Below are 17,980 nucleotides of genomic sequence, written 5' to 3' on the forward strand. Positions count from 1 at the left end.
CAAATGTATCCTGTGAATGAAGCCATCACTCCACAGGTGTGTGTGTGTGTTTTCAGCGTGTTGTGGCAGCGCTCAGGTGAAGAGATATTGGGCATAAATCAGCTGTGAGCTGCACAGGTAGTCATTACCCCCTCAGAGGTAACAACTGTTTCTCTCTCCATCATACATTCCTTCTTCCCTTCTTCCCTCAGGACACTATCAATATTCCTCTCTTGTCACTGGCATAAAGGAAGCTGCTCTCTCTCTCTTTCTGTCTGTCAGCTCTGCCTTACACATCTGGAGCAGTGTAATTGCCCTGTAATATTCTGCCAAACACAGCTTGTCACTCCTTGATATCTCAATCCTCTACTTTTTTCCATGACATTTGTGTTGAGAAGTCAATCCTGTCAGCTCCTGTGTTCAAACGCACTCAAACATACGTGTGTGTGTTTTTGTAGCTTATATGCAGATAAATTATTCAAATCCGCTCAAAGGATTCTCTATTATATAAAAAAATACAGTTTTTCAATAGTCCTTGTTTATAATATTTACATGCTGTTGTTTCAAAGTCTTCTTCTCTTCTCTTTTTTTTTTTTTCTCTTTTGTTCAGCAAGGAAACATTAAATTGATCAAAAGTGACATTAAAACATTCATGAAAATCAAATAAATGCTGTTCTTTTGAACTTTCTATTCATCAATTAATTCTGGGGGGGATGTCTCAATTTCCAGAAAAAATATTTAAAAAACTGTATTAAAAAAAGCTTGATTTCAGCTTTGACAATAATTTAAAAAAATGTTTCTTGAGCAAGTCGACATATTGAATGATTTCTGAAGGATCATGTGACACTGAAGACTGGAGGAATGATGCTGAAAATTCAGCTTTGCATCACAGGAATAAAATTTTAAAATATATTAAAATAGAAAACAATATTTTAAAACTGTAATAATATTTCACAATATTATTTGCAAAAATGGAAAAAAAAAAATCTTGCAGACAAACGGTAGTATTTATATACACATATTTTCTCAGAATGCATTTCCCAGAATAAATTCTACTTCCTGTCATCCCAATTCAACTTCCTGTGGAGTAGGCCAATTCAATTTAATGTATTTGTTTTTCATGTCCATCTCACTACTATTATCTGCTTACATTGATATCTATTACTAAAATGAAAATACTTGTCTGCATCAGTTGATACTAGGCTTGATACTAGGAAAAAGAAAATTTTTATTTAGTAGCAAGAATCACAACTGGCCTCTAGTTTTCCACTGGTTTCTTGCGATAGGTGCTCCAATTTGTTCTGTGTATTAAATAAACCATGAAGCTTCAAAAACTCTCAAACACACGGTCTGAAATATTCATCAGCTTTGTTAACAAAAAGAGAGCGAGAGAGCAAGCGCTCTTATAAACTCAACAACAGAACCGAGAATAATAGATAAGAAACCATGCTCATTTCTCCCTTTTCAATGATAAATTAATTCAAGCAGAATACTGTAAAACATCCATTCCACATGAAGATCATATAATTATCTATATCCGTCTTTTCTCCTCTCCACAAAACCGTAGGCTTGCCGTAAGGAATTTGTGAACCCTGTGTGCCAGATTCACTGCGGGAGAGAATCACACAAAAACACCCAATGCAACTACTGATGATACAACCACAAATTCCTCAAATACTCAGATCTCAGCTGGAGCAGAAGCAACTTTATATGGTTATGATAATGCTGCTTGAAATGGTGTGTGCTTTCGCTCCAGGTCTCATAAATCATCTTTTTGTCTTTGTCCTGTAGAGGACACGGTCATCGTGTGTGTCCACTGGGAGAGTGTAAGATACATTATAGTTTGAGTCAGGACACTCATATGTGCAAACATGTGCACTTTCTGGGATCAAGAGTGGACTGACCTACAACAGAGTCTGTATTATGGGTTGCGCATCTAGTCAATTAATTCTACCACCATACAATGCTATAGGTCTGTATCAAACATTCATTGTACTTGTCAGTTGCACAAAATCAATGTCTACACAACTGTTCAGCATCATATGCGCATACTATGGTTTTATACTCAACTTTACCTGAAGAAAGTGCAGCTAAAGCACTTTAAATTCACTAAGCATATTGTATTATTGGTTTTGTTAAAGCACCAGCTTTTCACAGAAAATGTGATGTTGTAATGATGAAATGAGCAGTGAGCAATACTAAACAAAGGAGATGATTATAAAACATTTCAGATCACAGTCCAACCCAACACGTGGTAGCTGGGAAAAAACATCTTTACTTTCATAAGCTGGCAGCCAACATTGGTAAAATATGCAAAATCAGAGCCAAGTAGCAAAACTGTGGCCCAATTTAGTCTTGACATCTTCCAAAAGACTAGAAGGAACATGAATGACTGAGGCAACCACGCTGATTTCTACCAACAAAACATAGAGCTTGCCCATCAGGTCAGACTTGCTCTTTTGTGGCCTTCAGGTCATATGTTGACTTCAAATCATGTAAGATAAAATTTAGAAGTTGAATGCAAGTCGTAATTATGAATGGGATTTTCTTTAGTTTCCAAGTTGGGGGCGTCATTGAAAAAACATGTAGGATTATTAATTATTAAAGTTAATGTTGTTTTTTTTTCAATGAATCTAAGTTGCAAATACAAAATACCATAGCATTGTACAATTGCAATAGAATAATTATTCGATTTACAGAACCTTTATAAATTGAATAAAATAACAAAAAAGCATAAACATACCCTATGCGCATTCTTTAGTCATCATTTTGTAGACATAGAGTTAAAAAATTAATAAAAAAATATATTTTGAATTAAATAAAAAAAAAAAAAAATTTATGTACAAAAGGTACATCACCATTTTGATCCAACTAAAAGTTATTTGAACACACCTGATGACGTAATTGCTCAATATTTTTATGGGATTAATTTTCCATCATGCTCTGTGGCTGCGTGTAAATGTGAAACAAAACAAAACAAAATAAAATAAAATAGGGAAATTGAAAAAAAATGAAGACAAAAAGGTAAAAAAATAAATAAATATTAAACTTTTTAATTCCAACCAAAATTTACGTTAATTGTAGTTTTCCTTATAAGTAGCAGTATTTAAATATATGATTATTGGCAAAGACACTCATTTATACAGACAACACCCAGCTGAGCCTAATCTATCCGATTTGAACCGCTCATGCTCTTTCTGTCTGTTTCTCTCTCGTTCCATCAACCAGCTCCACCTTTGACCTGCGTCAGCTTGAATCAGAACATCTTTGTTAATAGATGCTCTTGTATGGTTAAAGAGCTCCAGCGATTACCACTACATGAGAGCATTCTGCTTGTCTTGGCCGTGGCGGGAGGTACAGGAAGAGACAGCGGTATTACTCACGACTTTAGCACTGATAAATGAGCTCTCTCATCAGCCCAGAAACAGTCATTTCCATTTCATTGCACTCTGCATGTAGTTGTCACTGCCGTCCGCGTCCGTGCCCCGAATCAGACAGAAAGCCCTTTTTGTCAAACCCAGAGCAAAGACGGATCCCGTGTTGGTGTTCTGGCATGATGTGGTTCATTCAGGACTTGTTTACTTGTGTAAAATTACTATTAATTAGGTTTATGTGTGGATTTGTGTGTGCGATTGTGACCTACTGACCTTGACTTCCTCAGCAGGGCACCGCATGCACTATTGACCAAACGGTGGAGATGAGAAGTCCTGATTGGAGAGGAGCCCTCACCTTGAAAACACAAGCACACATGCTTCAGGCGGTGAGGTTATCTGAGGTCATGCTCTATTTTAAAGTATGTGTGAGGAGTTCACTCCCTCTCTAACCTGATCTGAGGCAGCTTGACCTCAGAGAAACACCGTCCGGCAATGAATCTCTCAGATCAATCATAACAGCAGTGCTGCGTGACTCTCGTTCAGATGGGATACGAGATATAACTGTGCGTGGAGTGTGTGTCTGCGCGTACATGTGATTATGAGGCTGTGGCAGAGATATGGGGTCAGGTCGTTTAATCTATATTACATCACAAGTATTGAACTCTTGTGTTTAACCCTTAAATGGTTTTTGGATCCTGAGGGAGACAGATATTGGAGAGCCTGGGGGATGAACAGTGAGTGAGACAAAAATAACATACTTGGAATAAATACTCTGGTATAAACACTCCATCTATACCTAAACATAAAATAACAAGATATACTATGAAATTAAAAATGAAACGCAATAATTTAATTACCTATTTGTAGTGGTAATAGCAAATAATTGTCTGTGGTATTTTGTGAATAAAAAAAAATGGCTAAATACATATGATGTTATATTAAATCATAAAATACTGAAGTGAAGACAATGAATTGAATATATTATATCTTGCTGCCTGTGCCATAGCAAATTATTATTATTATTTTATTTTATTATTATTTATAGTTTTTTTTGATAGCCTTAAATTTGTCTATTTACAATTACAATTCTACTCACCACAAACTCTTTTCATATGCTATCATATACCTTCAGAATACTTAATATATAGTGCATGAGTCATATGGACCAATTTTTTGCCACTCTTGGAGCTTGACAAGACCATGGTCAACATAAACAGCTAAATCTCCTTTTGTGCTCACCCGAAGGAAAATAAAATACTTGGTTTGAGTGAATTGGAGAAAGGAAGACAGAATTTTCAGTTAAGTAGAAATAAACAACAGTTTATTTCAACTCCATGGTAATTTTAAATATTGTCATATGCCGTAAACAAATTACCTACAGTAAGACACTTTGCAAAAATACAAAAATATTGTAATTTTATCAGTGAAACATAAATGCTTGATTAAAATGTAATTTCGAAAGAGAATTCTATGTAAATAATCCTAAAGCATGCACAATCTCATGTACAAATAGTATACATATTTACATACATTCAACATGAATGCTATTTTATTCTTGGTTAAAATTAAATCGCAATGAACTGGTGTTATGTTGCTTTGAAAAACATCCCAATCCAGACATTTTTAGACTGGAAAAATCTTTGTTTTGAACATTGTATATAGATTTACAGGAATATCATTTTAGTATACCATACCTTGCCCTTAACAAAACTAATAGATTCTGACGTATGTTCAAGATGACTGGTGTTCAAGTGGGTATTTTTGCAAAAGGTTAATTTTTAAATGGTAAAGAATCTGTGCTTTACTTTTTTAAGGGACTAATCCAAACGAAAACAAGATGAATGTGTCATTTCACTGATATTTCTGAATTTTTTTTGCTTGACTGGTCAAGAGATGATGCATTTCTGTCTTTGTATTTGGTTTAGAGTTCATTTAATCCACATCCAGAGGCTCCATGGGCATTGTGACCCGTCTAACCTCACACTCGATTCCAGGCCTCATTGGTGCCTCTAATGGTGGCGTCGGTTCCTGTTCTTGCGGAGCTCTTGAACGTGCTTCCATTTGCCCTTCTGTTTTTGCTTCTTCTCTTTGTGCCAGAGAGTTTCGCAGTACTCATCCAGAGAGCGTACAGGGACACTCAACATGCGCAAGAAGTCCTTATAGCGCTGGCGAGGTTGGGTCACGGACGGATTTTCTGATGATTCCCGTGTAGCAGGTTGGTGTGCTTGGATCTGTCCGTGGTCCAGGACGTGAAGAGAGAGGTGGAGGAGGGTACGGGTGAAGCTGTGCTCCTGGGAGGTGCAGAAGTATGAACCTGCGTCGCTACGCTGGAGCCAACGAATCAGCAAACCTCGCTCGGTTATCAGCACACGCTCGTCCGGTTTGATCTGCAACAAATACACAGAATTACTGATTCTTTCATAAAAATCAACCATATCAACAAATACTTTCTTGGACACACACAGACAAACAGTGAATTTATGTGTCACTTGCTGGGTTTATTCTCATAAATCATTCTGCACAGGAGCCCACAGCAAGACTCCTTCAAGGTCAGAGATCAGTCTTTAACCTCTGTGCTCCGTTTCCTGCTGACCTCATATTACACCATCTGATTGATCATTAGAATCTTATTAGACAAATGAGACAAGCTGACCACATGTTAATGCTAACGAGTGAGAAAGAAGAAAATGGGGGCAGAGTGGTGTTATGCCCTTGGTCTTGTGATTTCAGGGTCTACTTTCAACTTAAAAGTGTTCGCATGATCTACTGCACTGATCTATATCCAAGGTGTCCATCTTTCTGGTGACCTCTGACATAGGAAGTCCTCTGTGTTAAGTGCATACTTTTTTAAAACTTTGTTTGTGAAATCACTTTCACTTTGTTTGTGAAATCTGATTAATTCATACGTATCAAAAATTTGTTCATCACTTTAATCCACTTGATTCATCATTTAAAAAGTCCCTGTGTATGGTATTTTTTTATAGTTTTGTAGCTTTTAAGTAACTTTTTGTTTACTCAGAGTGCAAAAAAACATCTTCCAAATCAGATCTTTACCCATATATGATACATCTATAATAACGATTTATGTTTTAGAAGTGTCTGGTCAGATTTCACAGGAAATTTCTAATTATTTGCATGCTATTTGCCCATCTGTGTAAACATTGTGTTTCTACACAGAAAAAAGTAGCTCAGGCTGTGGGTAGCGTTAAGATGAAAGTTTGTTGTCGTAAGAAACAAGAAAAATTGACCACGGATCATTCAAAATAACACATTTTCAAAATAATGTTTGTAAAAGCAGCAACAAAAAAAGACGAGATGTTCTATATCCATCTGTGCACCGATGCCTCGAACCACACTCATCTATGCAAAGTTATTCAGTAAGAGGCATGCAGATTTAGTTTTAAATCATAATGGGCCAAAGTTATATAGTGTAGCTTTAAATGTTGCTGATATCACTTTTTTTTTTTATTTTGTTGTATAAATCAAGCTGATTTAAATTCCTTTATTCATCAAGCAAAAAAGAGCTGTTTTCACAGATTTCGATTTAGTTTCACTGAATCATTTAAAATAACTGATTCAAACTAACAATTTATTCATAAATAAGTCATCTCCACCATTTTGAGTCATGCTAATATTTTCTTATATTTTCTTTCTGTAAATATCAGTTTTCCATCTTTTTACCTCCCTTCCCTTCCGTTCATAGCTGCTGTTTTTGAGCCTGCTGATTTCTCCTGCTAGTCACGCTGTTGTCGTGGACTAAATTAATACAGCTGTGCAGTACGAAGAGGAGGGAAAGAAAGCTTCAAAGACACAGAATCCATGTAAAACGCACACAAACCGCTTACCGTTGCATTGATTTATGCTAATCTCTCTGCCATCTAAAGGACACTTCAGGGACATGCAATATTCATGATTGCACTAAACAACTCTTTATATTTGTATTTTAAATTTGGAGTGCGACTTTTAAGTGATACCTTGCAGAAACGTGTCAGGAATGAGAGGAAATAGGGCGGTTTCACACTGTCTGCAGCACCTGTGACAGCTGGAACAAAAGCATAAAGGCTAAGGGCACATGAGTGTCAAGATGAAAAGCGTGTGTATGTCATGGAGATGTTCTGGTGTGGCTGTGTTTTAAGTGAATGTGTGTGTCTGTGTTTTGTATCTCAGCAGTATATCTTGGCGTGTAACTCCCGCTGAAGGTTTTACTGGGGGGCAGGAGGAAACTGGCCTCTGATCACAGACGCAGGTTTAAGAGCAGCATCGGTCTCAGTGCTGGGCCAAAGGCATTAAAACCACGATACGAGGCCTCTGTCTGTCTGTGGACCCACCGCACAGCGCTGGGTCTGGCTGTGGGTTTTGAGAAAAAGAGAGAAGGTCTGGAACCTTCAGCACAGGATCTGTCTCACATCTCACATATGAGCTGGCCTGCCGGTGACCCAAAGTCCTATGGGAAATTATATTTAGTTGTAAAAGGGGGTAGTGAAAATGTATAGAGGCATGGAAGGAAAAAGAGGGAGAGAAGGAGCGAGAACAGTCCTGTTTAGAATTGTGAGTCAATAACAGGTTCTTATTCAGATTTTTAAAACAATACTGGCAAGATTTGCATGATGTTTGTTTCTGTTAATTGTTCCAGAATGTCAGCATGTCATAAGAAAATATGCTGCATACTTAATGCGTTTAAACTTTAGACTAAAACTTTGCTGTTGTCATGTCAGCCCTGCATGATTTGGATTTTATTTGAAATATCACATTTTCAAAATGTAATTATTCAAATGACTTAGAATTAGCAAACAGTAAATCTGTTAAATGTGAAACAATCAAATTTAATTAGTCGAACATGGTTCAAATATGGCAAGATCAAGCAAGATTAATTTAGTTAAAAAGTATGAGATTGGTTTGCATAATAATTTTGATTTGTTGCAATTAATATACATAAATCTTAAACATAGGCCTAATTATTTTTAAGTGTGTGTGTATCACCTTAGCATGCCTTTAGAATTTTTTTTTTTTTTACAACAAAATCAATCCAAGATTAATTTTTTTAAGAATTACGTAACAAGTGAATTGTTTTTATAGAATTGTTAAAGAGCTAAAATCAGAATTAGAACCAGAATAAATAAATTCTTTACAATCCCATCCCATAGTTCTCTTGTTGTGTTCTCAGCTATGTGGGATATGAAGGGTCCATTTTGTTATTGCAACCAGATATCTGATCACTCGATGAACATTCACACAAACACCCAAGCGCTGTTTTCTCTTCTATCATCCATTGTTGTCTTTTACGAGGTGAAGTGTGGGCTTATATTTTAAGATTGCACCACACGTGAGAGATTGTGCGTGTGTTGCAGGTGTTTTGGCCAGCTGCGTGGTAGGGAGTTGTTTTGTGCTGTGGGAAAGACAGGAGAAAGAAAGGAAGAGAAGAAAAGCAGGAAGGGAAACTAAAACAAAACAAAGCATGCTGCACAACAAGAGCAGCATGCGCTGATTTGTGACTGTGTGTTTTGAGTTTGAGCTCCATCAAGTTGATTCTTTATCGTCTATTTTCGATCTTAAAAACAATTTTATACGCTATCATTTTCGTTTCTATAACGTGTGAATATATCCCCTATAGCATTCTAAAACAAAACCAATCAGAGCACCAAACATCCTGGGCTGATGCTCACAAGTCCGGGGTAAGTATACAGCACGCTGCTAACACTCCCACCACCTCTACTCCGTGTGTTTCTCTGCACAGACCCTGTGCACCCAGGACGCGATCTTCCCAGATGTACTTCACTCCGGCGCCGGGACGCCACGGACCCTGGGTGCACCAGCAGCGGAAGACGCGAGCCAGGCCCCGGGCGACGACCTCTCCCCCTCCGCCGCCTCCGGTCTTCGAGATCTCCACCCTGAACCGCTTCACTCCCCTCTGCGAGACGGAACGCGACGCTGTGATCGTCGGAGACTCCATTGTCCGGCACGTCCGTGCTACGTTAGCTAAAGGTAAAGTGCACACTCACTGATACCCGCGATCCTGAAGGTCGACGAGAACATCGGTGCTGTCGTGCTGCACGCGGGGGTTAACGGCACTAAGCTGTGGCAGACAGAGACACTGAAGAGGGACTTCAGGAGCCTGATCGAGATGGTACACAACACATCGCCTGCGATGACGATCATCGTGTCAGGACCGCTTCCCACGTATCGATTGCCAAGCTTCGAAACATGCTACCTGTTTCTGATGAAGAAAAGCTAGTTCATGCATTCATGACCTCTAGACTGGACTATTGTAATGCACTGCTAGCTGGTTGTCCTGCATCTTCAATAAACAAGCTACAGATCCAAAATGCAGCGGCTAGAGTTCTTACCAGGTCAAGAAAATATGATCATATTACCCCAATTTTACAGTCTCTGCACTGGCTACCTATTAAGTTCCGTATCATTTACAAAACATTATTACTTGCCTATAAGGCCCTAAATGGTTTAGCTCCTGCGTACCTAACTTGTCTTCTACCACGCTACAATCCAACCTGCTCCCTGAGGTCGCAAAACTCTGGACTTTTGGTAGTACCTAGGATAGCAAAGTCCACTAAAGGAGGTACAGCTTTTTCACATTTGGCTCCCAAACTCTGGAATAGCCTTCCTGATAACGTTCGGGGTTCAGACACACTCTCTCTGTTTAAATCTAGATTAAAGACACATCTCTTTAGCCAAGCATTCACAAAATGCATCTTATAATCTTGTACTGCAGTTATATCTGATTAAATGTACATTATTATTATTCTTTAGCTTGGGTTGAACAAACCATTTTTGCTTAGATGGAACAGCAGCTACGCTAATTATGTCTCTATTTGTTTCTCTGTTTCTGCCACGGGATTAGCATCCCGTGGTAACTAGGAATTACAGAAACATCAGTCTGAATCCAACCCTTAAATGATCTGAGATGACCGAACACCTGAGAAAAGATAATACCAACCCCTCAGAGGACCTCAGAGGATGCGAATGCTCAGACAACATACAGAATTGCCACATTTTGCCATAAGTTAAATATATTAAGGTTCTGCAATATATAAATATATTGTGGAAATTTAATTTCCTGTAGAGCTGCTTTGCAACGGTTTGTATCGTCAAAAACGCTATACAAATAAACTTGCACTTGAACTTGAAATGCATCATTTTCATCAATGAGACGTGGGACTGCAGGATATTTCTAAAAGCAGGAAACGGCAAGTTGTTTCTTGAATTGCATCTACCCTGTGACATTTGTGCTGAGATTTGACCTTCTGCTGTCATGCCTCCCTATACGTGTCTTCAAGTCTCTCTCTCACACACACATACTCCTGTTGGGATTAATTGTTGTTGAGATGGATCAATAAAAGGATATGCTGATCTACCACACCAGAGTCAGGTCTTGGCCCCCGTCTATTCATCACAGCTAATAAAGACAAGAGCCACCCATGACACAAGGTTAAAATGCCGTCTGTATCCGCTCTATGAACTTTCCACTTCACACATAGCTCCATTACTACTCACTTGGAAGGACTGCTGTTCACAAATGCAGCATAAATCTGTGTTTTAGAAGATAGCACAAATAAACTTCCTTCAGACAGTATAAAGGGACAGGGATATCTGAAAGACGAATGTATTTGTATGTGTTTCTAAAGTATGCATGTCACCCAGGTGCGTGACTCCCAATCGACAGCAGTGAAGATGAGATGAGATTAAATGCGTGGGAGTAAAACATTGAATAAGAGAGATGAATCCACCAGTGAAGGTCACTTCTTGACAGTACTGCTGTGTTCTGTATCTCTGTTTGTGTTCCCTCAGTTTCTGAGCCTCAGGCCATTTTCACGATTACCAGCAGAACTGTTCCAGCTCTCTGTTTGTCTGTTATAACACATTGTTTAGTAAGATGATCTTCAGAATTATGCAACATCTATTTTTCCTAAGCATCAGGGGGTTCCGTTACTGTAAATCAGCTTCTAGAGTGTCTCCAATCATAAAAAGCCTGTGATGTTGAAAATATATTTTTATGAAAGAGGAACTATGACTGGAATACACCCAGGCTATACTTTATACATTTATGCTAAGTGATGTTTAAAACACTGCCAAACAAAACAGTCATTTTTAACTCCATTTTATGGTACAATCATTCATTTTGAATTTTTTATAGTTTTGTTAATATGGTTCAGGTAAACAAAATAATTGATCATATAAACAATTCACCAACTAATTGTATTCTTTGCATTCGATCTAAAGTAAAATACTGAAATATATAAATAATAAATACTTATGAAATATTTACTTTTGTAGTGTAACTAACTACTTACTACCTGTCCAAAGAAAGAAAGAGAGAGCTAGGAAAGTGTGTGAGTTACACACACACACACACACACACACACACACACACACACACACAAAGGCACAGACTGAGACAATGCTTGTTGATTATACCTCTTGACGGTGGTCCGCTCCTGGCTTCAGTATGAACCAGCGGATCAAGGCCTGCTGGGATTTTGAAACGCACTCAAGAAAAGAGGAGTTACTCTCTACTCCATACAACACCTTCTCCTCGACATTCCTCCCTAACACTGTCAAAGATAGAGAGAGAGAGAGAGAGAGAGAGAGTGATCAGCAAATCAGAAAGACAGTAAAGGTATTTTTTGGGTTCGTGTTGCGATCCATTAGGTGAGCCCCACAGGACAATGCAGCATCTTAAAACAAAACAGAGCTTTTAGTGCTTTTATGCTCCATATGCACACACACACACACACCCCTCATATGCCTCCTTACCATCCTCTGTGTCCCAGCAATGGCTGGATGGGTCTCCATGTTTGATATCCTGCCTTCTGGCCCTCCTGTAAGCACAAGTAAAAAGCCTTGTTTAGATTCAGATTCATTTTGATTATATTGTAGACTTCTTAAACAACAAAAATATTTAACGAGCTGCTGATCAATTAAGGCATATACATCTTAAGTTTTTAATATTGTTCAGCATCCATTCATTAATATTCGAACATAACCTGTCAGTATAACATTTTCAGATACAGATTTTGTATAATGGATATGCATTTTTCTTGTTATGCCAAGCTATAAAATATTTTATTGGGTAGAAACGGTGTGTGAAAAAATATTCTTTAAAGGGGTCCTATTATGCTTTTTCACTTTTTGAATTTTAGTCAGTGTGTAGTGTGTATGTTTGGCCATAAAACGATCTACAAAGTTACAAATCTCAAAGTCATGCGATCTCAAAGGGAGATATTTAAAAAAATAAAAAAATAAAAATTCCTTATTGAGAAAAATCACAAACAGCTGGAAGAGTGGGTCATGGGGTCTATGAATATTGTTGTGTAGACAAAGGAAGGCCTAGAGTCAAAAAGGTTGAGAACCGCTGGATAAATCAATCATAAATCCAAAATAGCAAGAACAATTAAAACAAAGAAATACAAACTGGCTGATCTGAAGTTTAATCTTCAGAACAAGAAACTGCAGTCATGCTATGTATTTTATTTCATTTTAAACACAAAAGCAGTACCACCATGATTTTTCTAATAAAAATACCCTCAGCTCTTTCTGTAGTACAACAAACTTCAGTGAATCTTAATGAAGCCACAAAGCATATTCCAAACAAAGCCATCTGACAGCCAAATAATCTCCAAAACAATCTAAAATTCCTCTCTCTGTGTGTCTCCCTATCTCTCGCTCGCTTTCTCTGCAGGACTGACCTGGCCTCCTTGCGTCAGTGGCGGACCGGAGAGCCAGGGAGAGAAAGGGCATGAAAACTTCTCTGGCAGCTCACATACATCATCTCAACAACAAAGCAACTTTAATCAATTTGCCTGTCCAGTCCAGTCCCACTACACCCTATGGCACAGGAAAAATCAAATATTTATCATTTTCTTCTCTGTGCTGAACTCCAGGAAACAACTCACCCTGGAGAAGTAGGTCAGAAAGAGGGCACCACAAAACTCTCTCTCTCTTTTAACTTTCTGCTATGCCAAAAACCACAGGGCACCAAACTGTACACGGTGCACATCTCAGGGATATCGTAGGACACATGTGGCTTTGTGTTTTTGTGTGTGCCGATAAGAAGACAGAACAGTTAAACAGAAGTTCTGACTCTGTGAATCAGTCAAGGCTTTGCATTGACTCTTTGGGACAATGGCTTTATCGGTTCATGTGTGTGTGTGTTACCTTTTGGACGCTGGAATGTATCTGGAGCACTGAGTGCCATCCCAAGCACAGTAGGGGTCTCTAGCCAGGCAGCATTCTGCACAGCCCTGCCCATAAATATGGCACCTGTGAAGGAACACCTGCACCAACCCGTCGCTTCCTCCAACAAACAGCTGCTGCTGCACACACAAACACACATACACAAAGTACTAAACCAGGTGCAATGACAAAAAAAAGTGCTTACTGGAGCAAACTCTCTAACAGTGTTATCAATCAGCATAATTTGTCTTTTTGGTCAAACAAACTCTAAAAAGAAGCATGTGTACACGTGACTCAGAGAAATAAGAAAACAACAATAAGCACAATAAAAGTTGTGGTGCTATTGCTTTTCTCTCAGCATGAGTCTGAAAAAAAATCAGGCAGTCACAGCAGAGCTTCCCGTAAAACACCCTTGTAAAAGCAAATGCTGTTCAGGAACTTATTTGAAACCATTTTCTGATTTCAAGTGGTAGCATTCACCGTAACAAATTAGAGTAAAGTGTAGATTAGATAAATGAGAGTTTTCATCCAAACCCTGTATTATCCATACGATTTCTTATCTCTATTAATCCTCCGCTATTAAAAAGAAAAAGGCCTTTAAAAAAAATAATAATTGTGGATAGAACTGGTCAACTTAACCATGAACTCCAAAAGATACTAAGAGATAATTGGACAAATGGGAGTGTAAAGGGAAAATGAAAGGAATGGCCAAAAAACAGGAGAAACAGACTTATCTGTGAGACTCTGATAAAACAGTACAAACAATGGAGGCCATAACACATCTGTTATGAGACTGAGGCTTGAGTTTGATTTTCTTAAATATAACAAACAGTCTTGTAGAATGTCTAAAACAGCTGGCTGATTAACGCTGCCAGTCAATTCTTGAGGAAATCATTTATGAAATTGATAATGTTCTTTCTTTATTTCACAAGCTAAATATTTAGTTTACCAGAACCAAGTTTGAACTTCTGTTCTTACCTGCTTTGAGGAGATTTCCATGTTGAGGACGGGTGAGGGACTCTGGATAAATGAATGCACCAATATTGTTAGAAGGTGAACTTTTTGTTTATTAGTGTTTTTTTTTTTTATATTGTTTTCATTTGTGCGTTGTTTTTCATTGTCCTCTTTGCAACGTTTACCTTGAACACCTGAAGCTCCTCTAAGATGATCTCCTCTGTGGACCAGTTTTCTTGAGTGATGCTGACAACCTTCAAAACCGATCCCGTATCTGTACAGACACAAAAGCACACATTTTTGTATCTTAAGCTGTACTGCCATCTGCTGGTTGTTTTACAAGAAAAATGTTTTTGTGTGTTTTACAAGAAAATACTATTTCAGTTTTTCTGCTTCAAAACTTCAAGTTTAATTCAGTCTGTTACAATGTGTAATTATTTGTGAAATTTCCAAGCAATTTCTGAGTGAAAATTTTTCTACACCAGTATTTTTTTTCTGTGTACAGAGTTTAAAGTATATCAAACCTTTAATGCATTTTGGACACCACAGTTATGTAAAACAAGCAGAATGCTGTCAATCGCTGTGTCTCATTTAGAAGGCTGCGTCCTCCAAAGGTCTCATTCGAAGGGTGTATGCGTCATCGAGGCTGTCTCATTTCAGAAAAGCAAGTAGGACACTCCGAATGCAACCTTCGAATTCGTCCTTCTTTCACAGGAATTCAGAGGATGCATAAGTGTATCCTTCGCTGCTACAGATAACCCACAATTCTTTGCGTCGCCATAAACAACCGTCGTTAATTTGAAAAATGCCGGCGCCGGCAGATGTACACACAAGCGCAAATGTAGTCTTTTCAACTTAAAGTGCCTCCAGTAAAAATGGATAAACTTTGTTCTTAATATCCTCCACCTTTTTTTCTCTAACAGATGTCTGTTGTATGTACGCTGCAGCTCCTCAAACATTGAGCAAAATAAAACAATAAAATCTTCTTTTTTTTTCAAATTACTTTCCAAATTTAGAAATAAATTTCCTTCATTTAAGTAGTGTGAGAGCACAACGATGCTCTAATGTGCTAGCAAATCAACGCGATACTTCCGGGTTCCTTTAGCGCCCGTCATACGAAGGCCATCTCGTTTAATTCTAGGTTGAGGACACTTCGTATACGTTACGCATCCTACAAAGGATGCGACCTACAGAGGATTTGACCTCCGGAGGACGCAGTCTTCTAAATGAGACACAGCCTTTGTAGCCACTTCACTAGATCATTAAAGCTTTTTAAAATACTAAAATAAAATATGCATCATATTTTCTTAATTGGTGCAAAATGCAACATTATATCTAATTGTTACATATCACTAGTAACCTTTGTGTTGTCTTTTTTACCTGTGCCCAAGAACATAACAGCATACTGTCCATCCTCAGCTGCCACGCGGTCCACTACAATCTGAGTAAGCCGATACTCCGTATTGATACGAGTGAAAATCGGCCGGCCCGTCATTGGGTGCACAGAGCGGTACATTAGCGGGTGCAGCCGTATAAAACTGATGACTTCATCTGGAAAGTCTTTAGTCGTTTTTATATGAGGATCATATGTCCGACTGGGGCACTGCGAAAGAAAAATAAGATTTAAAGACAGTTATACATTTTTTAAATATAACAGCAAAAAATCCTGGAAGTAATAACAAATATGCACTCAAATGAAGAAATGTAATTGCCTTTGGCATCAAAATAAATGATGTGTTTGTGTAAACCAGGAACATCCAATCATGCTCCAGTATGGCCAGCGTCCTTCAGAGTTTAGCTCCAACACACAATGCCTGGGAGTTTTTGGTGAGTCTGAAGATCTTTATTAGCTGGCTCAGGTGTGTTTAATTAGGGTTGGAGCTAAACTCTGCAGGACAGTGGCCGTTCAGGAGCAGGTTTGGACACCCCTGGTGTAAACAGTATTTTGAATCACAAGTAAGTAAAGTATTAGGTATATATATAATGTCATGTCTCCCTCTAGTGGTAATGTATAAAACTCCTCACTCAAAGTGTCAGTGTCTAAAAGTGAGACGATAAACAGCCCTGATAGAGTGTTACTAACAGTGCCTGGTCTTGGGTAGGGGATTCTGCCTTCGTATTCCACCCAGCGATGGTCTGGTCCCTCTTTATGAGCATACGGTCCATAAAACACAGCACGGATATCTTCCATGTTGTAGACACATACAGCTGATCCTTTAAAGATAGAACTGACCCCAAAAAACAAAACAACATGAATGCCACAGTAAAAGAAAGGGCATTACAAATGGACAACTTTATCCAAATAAATATGTTTTTAATTGCTATATTAATCTATAAATTATATTTAAAATCATTTTAAATCAACATTTCACAATGGATTTCAAGCTATGGTACTCGGACCAAAAGCAATGAAATATTGACATGCTCACTGTAGGAGCTGCGTCTCACCTGGTGGTGGTGAACACTCCGTACACCACTGGTGTTCTTTCATCACTGCCAGGGAGGAGAAAGATGTCCTCTGTAATACACACACACACAAAAATCACAATGAACATCTTTTTAAATGCTAAGAAGTGTGATAAAACTGAAATATGTTTTTGTGAGAGGGAGCAGGAACAGAAAACATCACTCACGGAGCTCATCAAAGTGTGTGTCCACTCCATTCGGTCCAGGAATGGAGCACACAAGTCTTGCTTTGAGGAATGTCGTCCACTTGTTGGTAAGACTTCTCAAACCTCCAACATCATTCTGTATGCAAACACAAGAGCATAGAGGGTCTCTTAATTATATCATGCTGAAAGCATGTTTATCATTTAAATCCTAAATTTTATAGTCTTTATAATAAGAGTTAAAAACCAGCATTTAATTCTGATTAGAGCAGCTTATCTAATTAAGCATGAGACTACAAAAAACACAAACCTCTCAGTTATACACAGACTTCAGAGGTACACAAACTCGCACACACGAGACAAAGAAAGAGTTCAAGAAATTGAGAAGAGTGAGTGAAGGAGTTTATAATGGGAATATAACGACCCTCTCTGTGAATTCTCCAAGTGCAGGTTTATGTCTTTAGATGCACAATAGAGCACTGAGAGGTCTTAGAATGAGAAGACATGCTAAGAACACTTAAATGAATCTCCTCATTATAGCCAGAAGGGTTTAATCAAAGGATTCCAATGATTTCACCTACACCCACTTCTCTCCATTATCCTTGTTGAATAACTCACACACTTGAGAAAGGGGGGTGGGGGGGACCTAAAAGAGGTTTAGGAGTGGTGTTATCCAAATTCTTTAATCTTCAAAGATGCTCTCTCTAGTGTTAGGCCAGTTATCCAGTGAGGAATCTGGCCTCGGATAGCTTTACAGCTCACTCCTAAAGCTATAAAAACCCACCCGCTTCAGACCAAGAATTTTGCAATAGAGCTTGGAATTTTTATAGCATGCAGTCCGGGAGGATGAGCCTACAGCATTAAGGAAACTGCTTT

General features: G+C 38.3%; 1 protein-coding gene across 1 annotated transcript in view; it reads right to left on the reverse strand.

Annotated features, from left to right (window-relative positions):
- Positions 1–4,654: 4,654 nt before the first annotated feature.
- LOC306888051 (semaphorin-3D-like) overlaps positions 4,655–17,980 on the reverse strand; it is a 40,516-nt gene continuing 27,190 nt past the window's right edge. Inside the window, exons 9-18 of the mRNA XM_079446153.1 lie at positions 17,129–17,243; positions 16,944–17,013; positions 16,579–16,723; positions 15,876–16,098; positions 14,681–14,769; positions 14,520–14,561; positions 13,524–13,681; positions 12,123–12,187; positions 11,784–11,920; positions 4,655–5,740 (exon numbers count right to left, since the gene is read on the reverse strand). Of these exons, the coding sequence (XP_079302279.1) occupies positions 5,363–5,740; positions 11,784–11,920; positions 12,123–12,187; positions 13,524–13,681; positions 14,520–14,561; positions 14,681–14,769; positions 15,876–16,098; positions 16,579–16,723; positions 16,944–17,013; positions 17,129–17,243 (1,422 nt within the window). The 3' untranslated portion in view covers positions 4,655–5,362. The remainder of the gene's footprint in view (positions 5,741–11,783; positions 11,921–12,122; positions 12,188–13,523; positions 13,682–14,519; positions 14,562–14,680; positions 14,770–15,875; positions 16,099–16,578; positions 16,724–16,943; positions 17,014–17,128; positions 17,244–17,980) is intronic.

This window comes from Barbus barbus (genome assembly GCF_936440315.1).
Source record: "Barbus barbus genome assembly, chromosome: 22".
Classification (NCBI taxonomy): domain Eukaryota; kingdom Metazoa; phylum Chordata; class Actinopteri; order Cypriniformes; family Cyprinidae; genus Barbus; species Barbus barbus.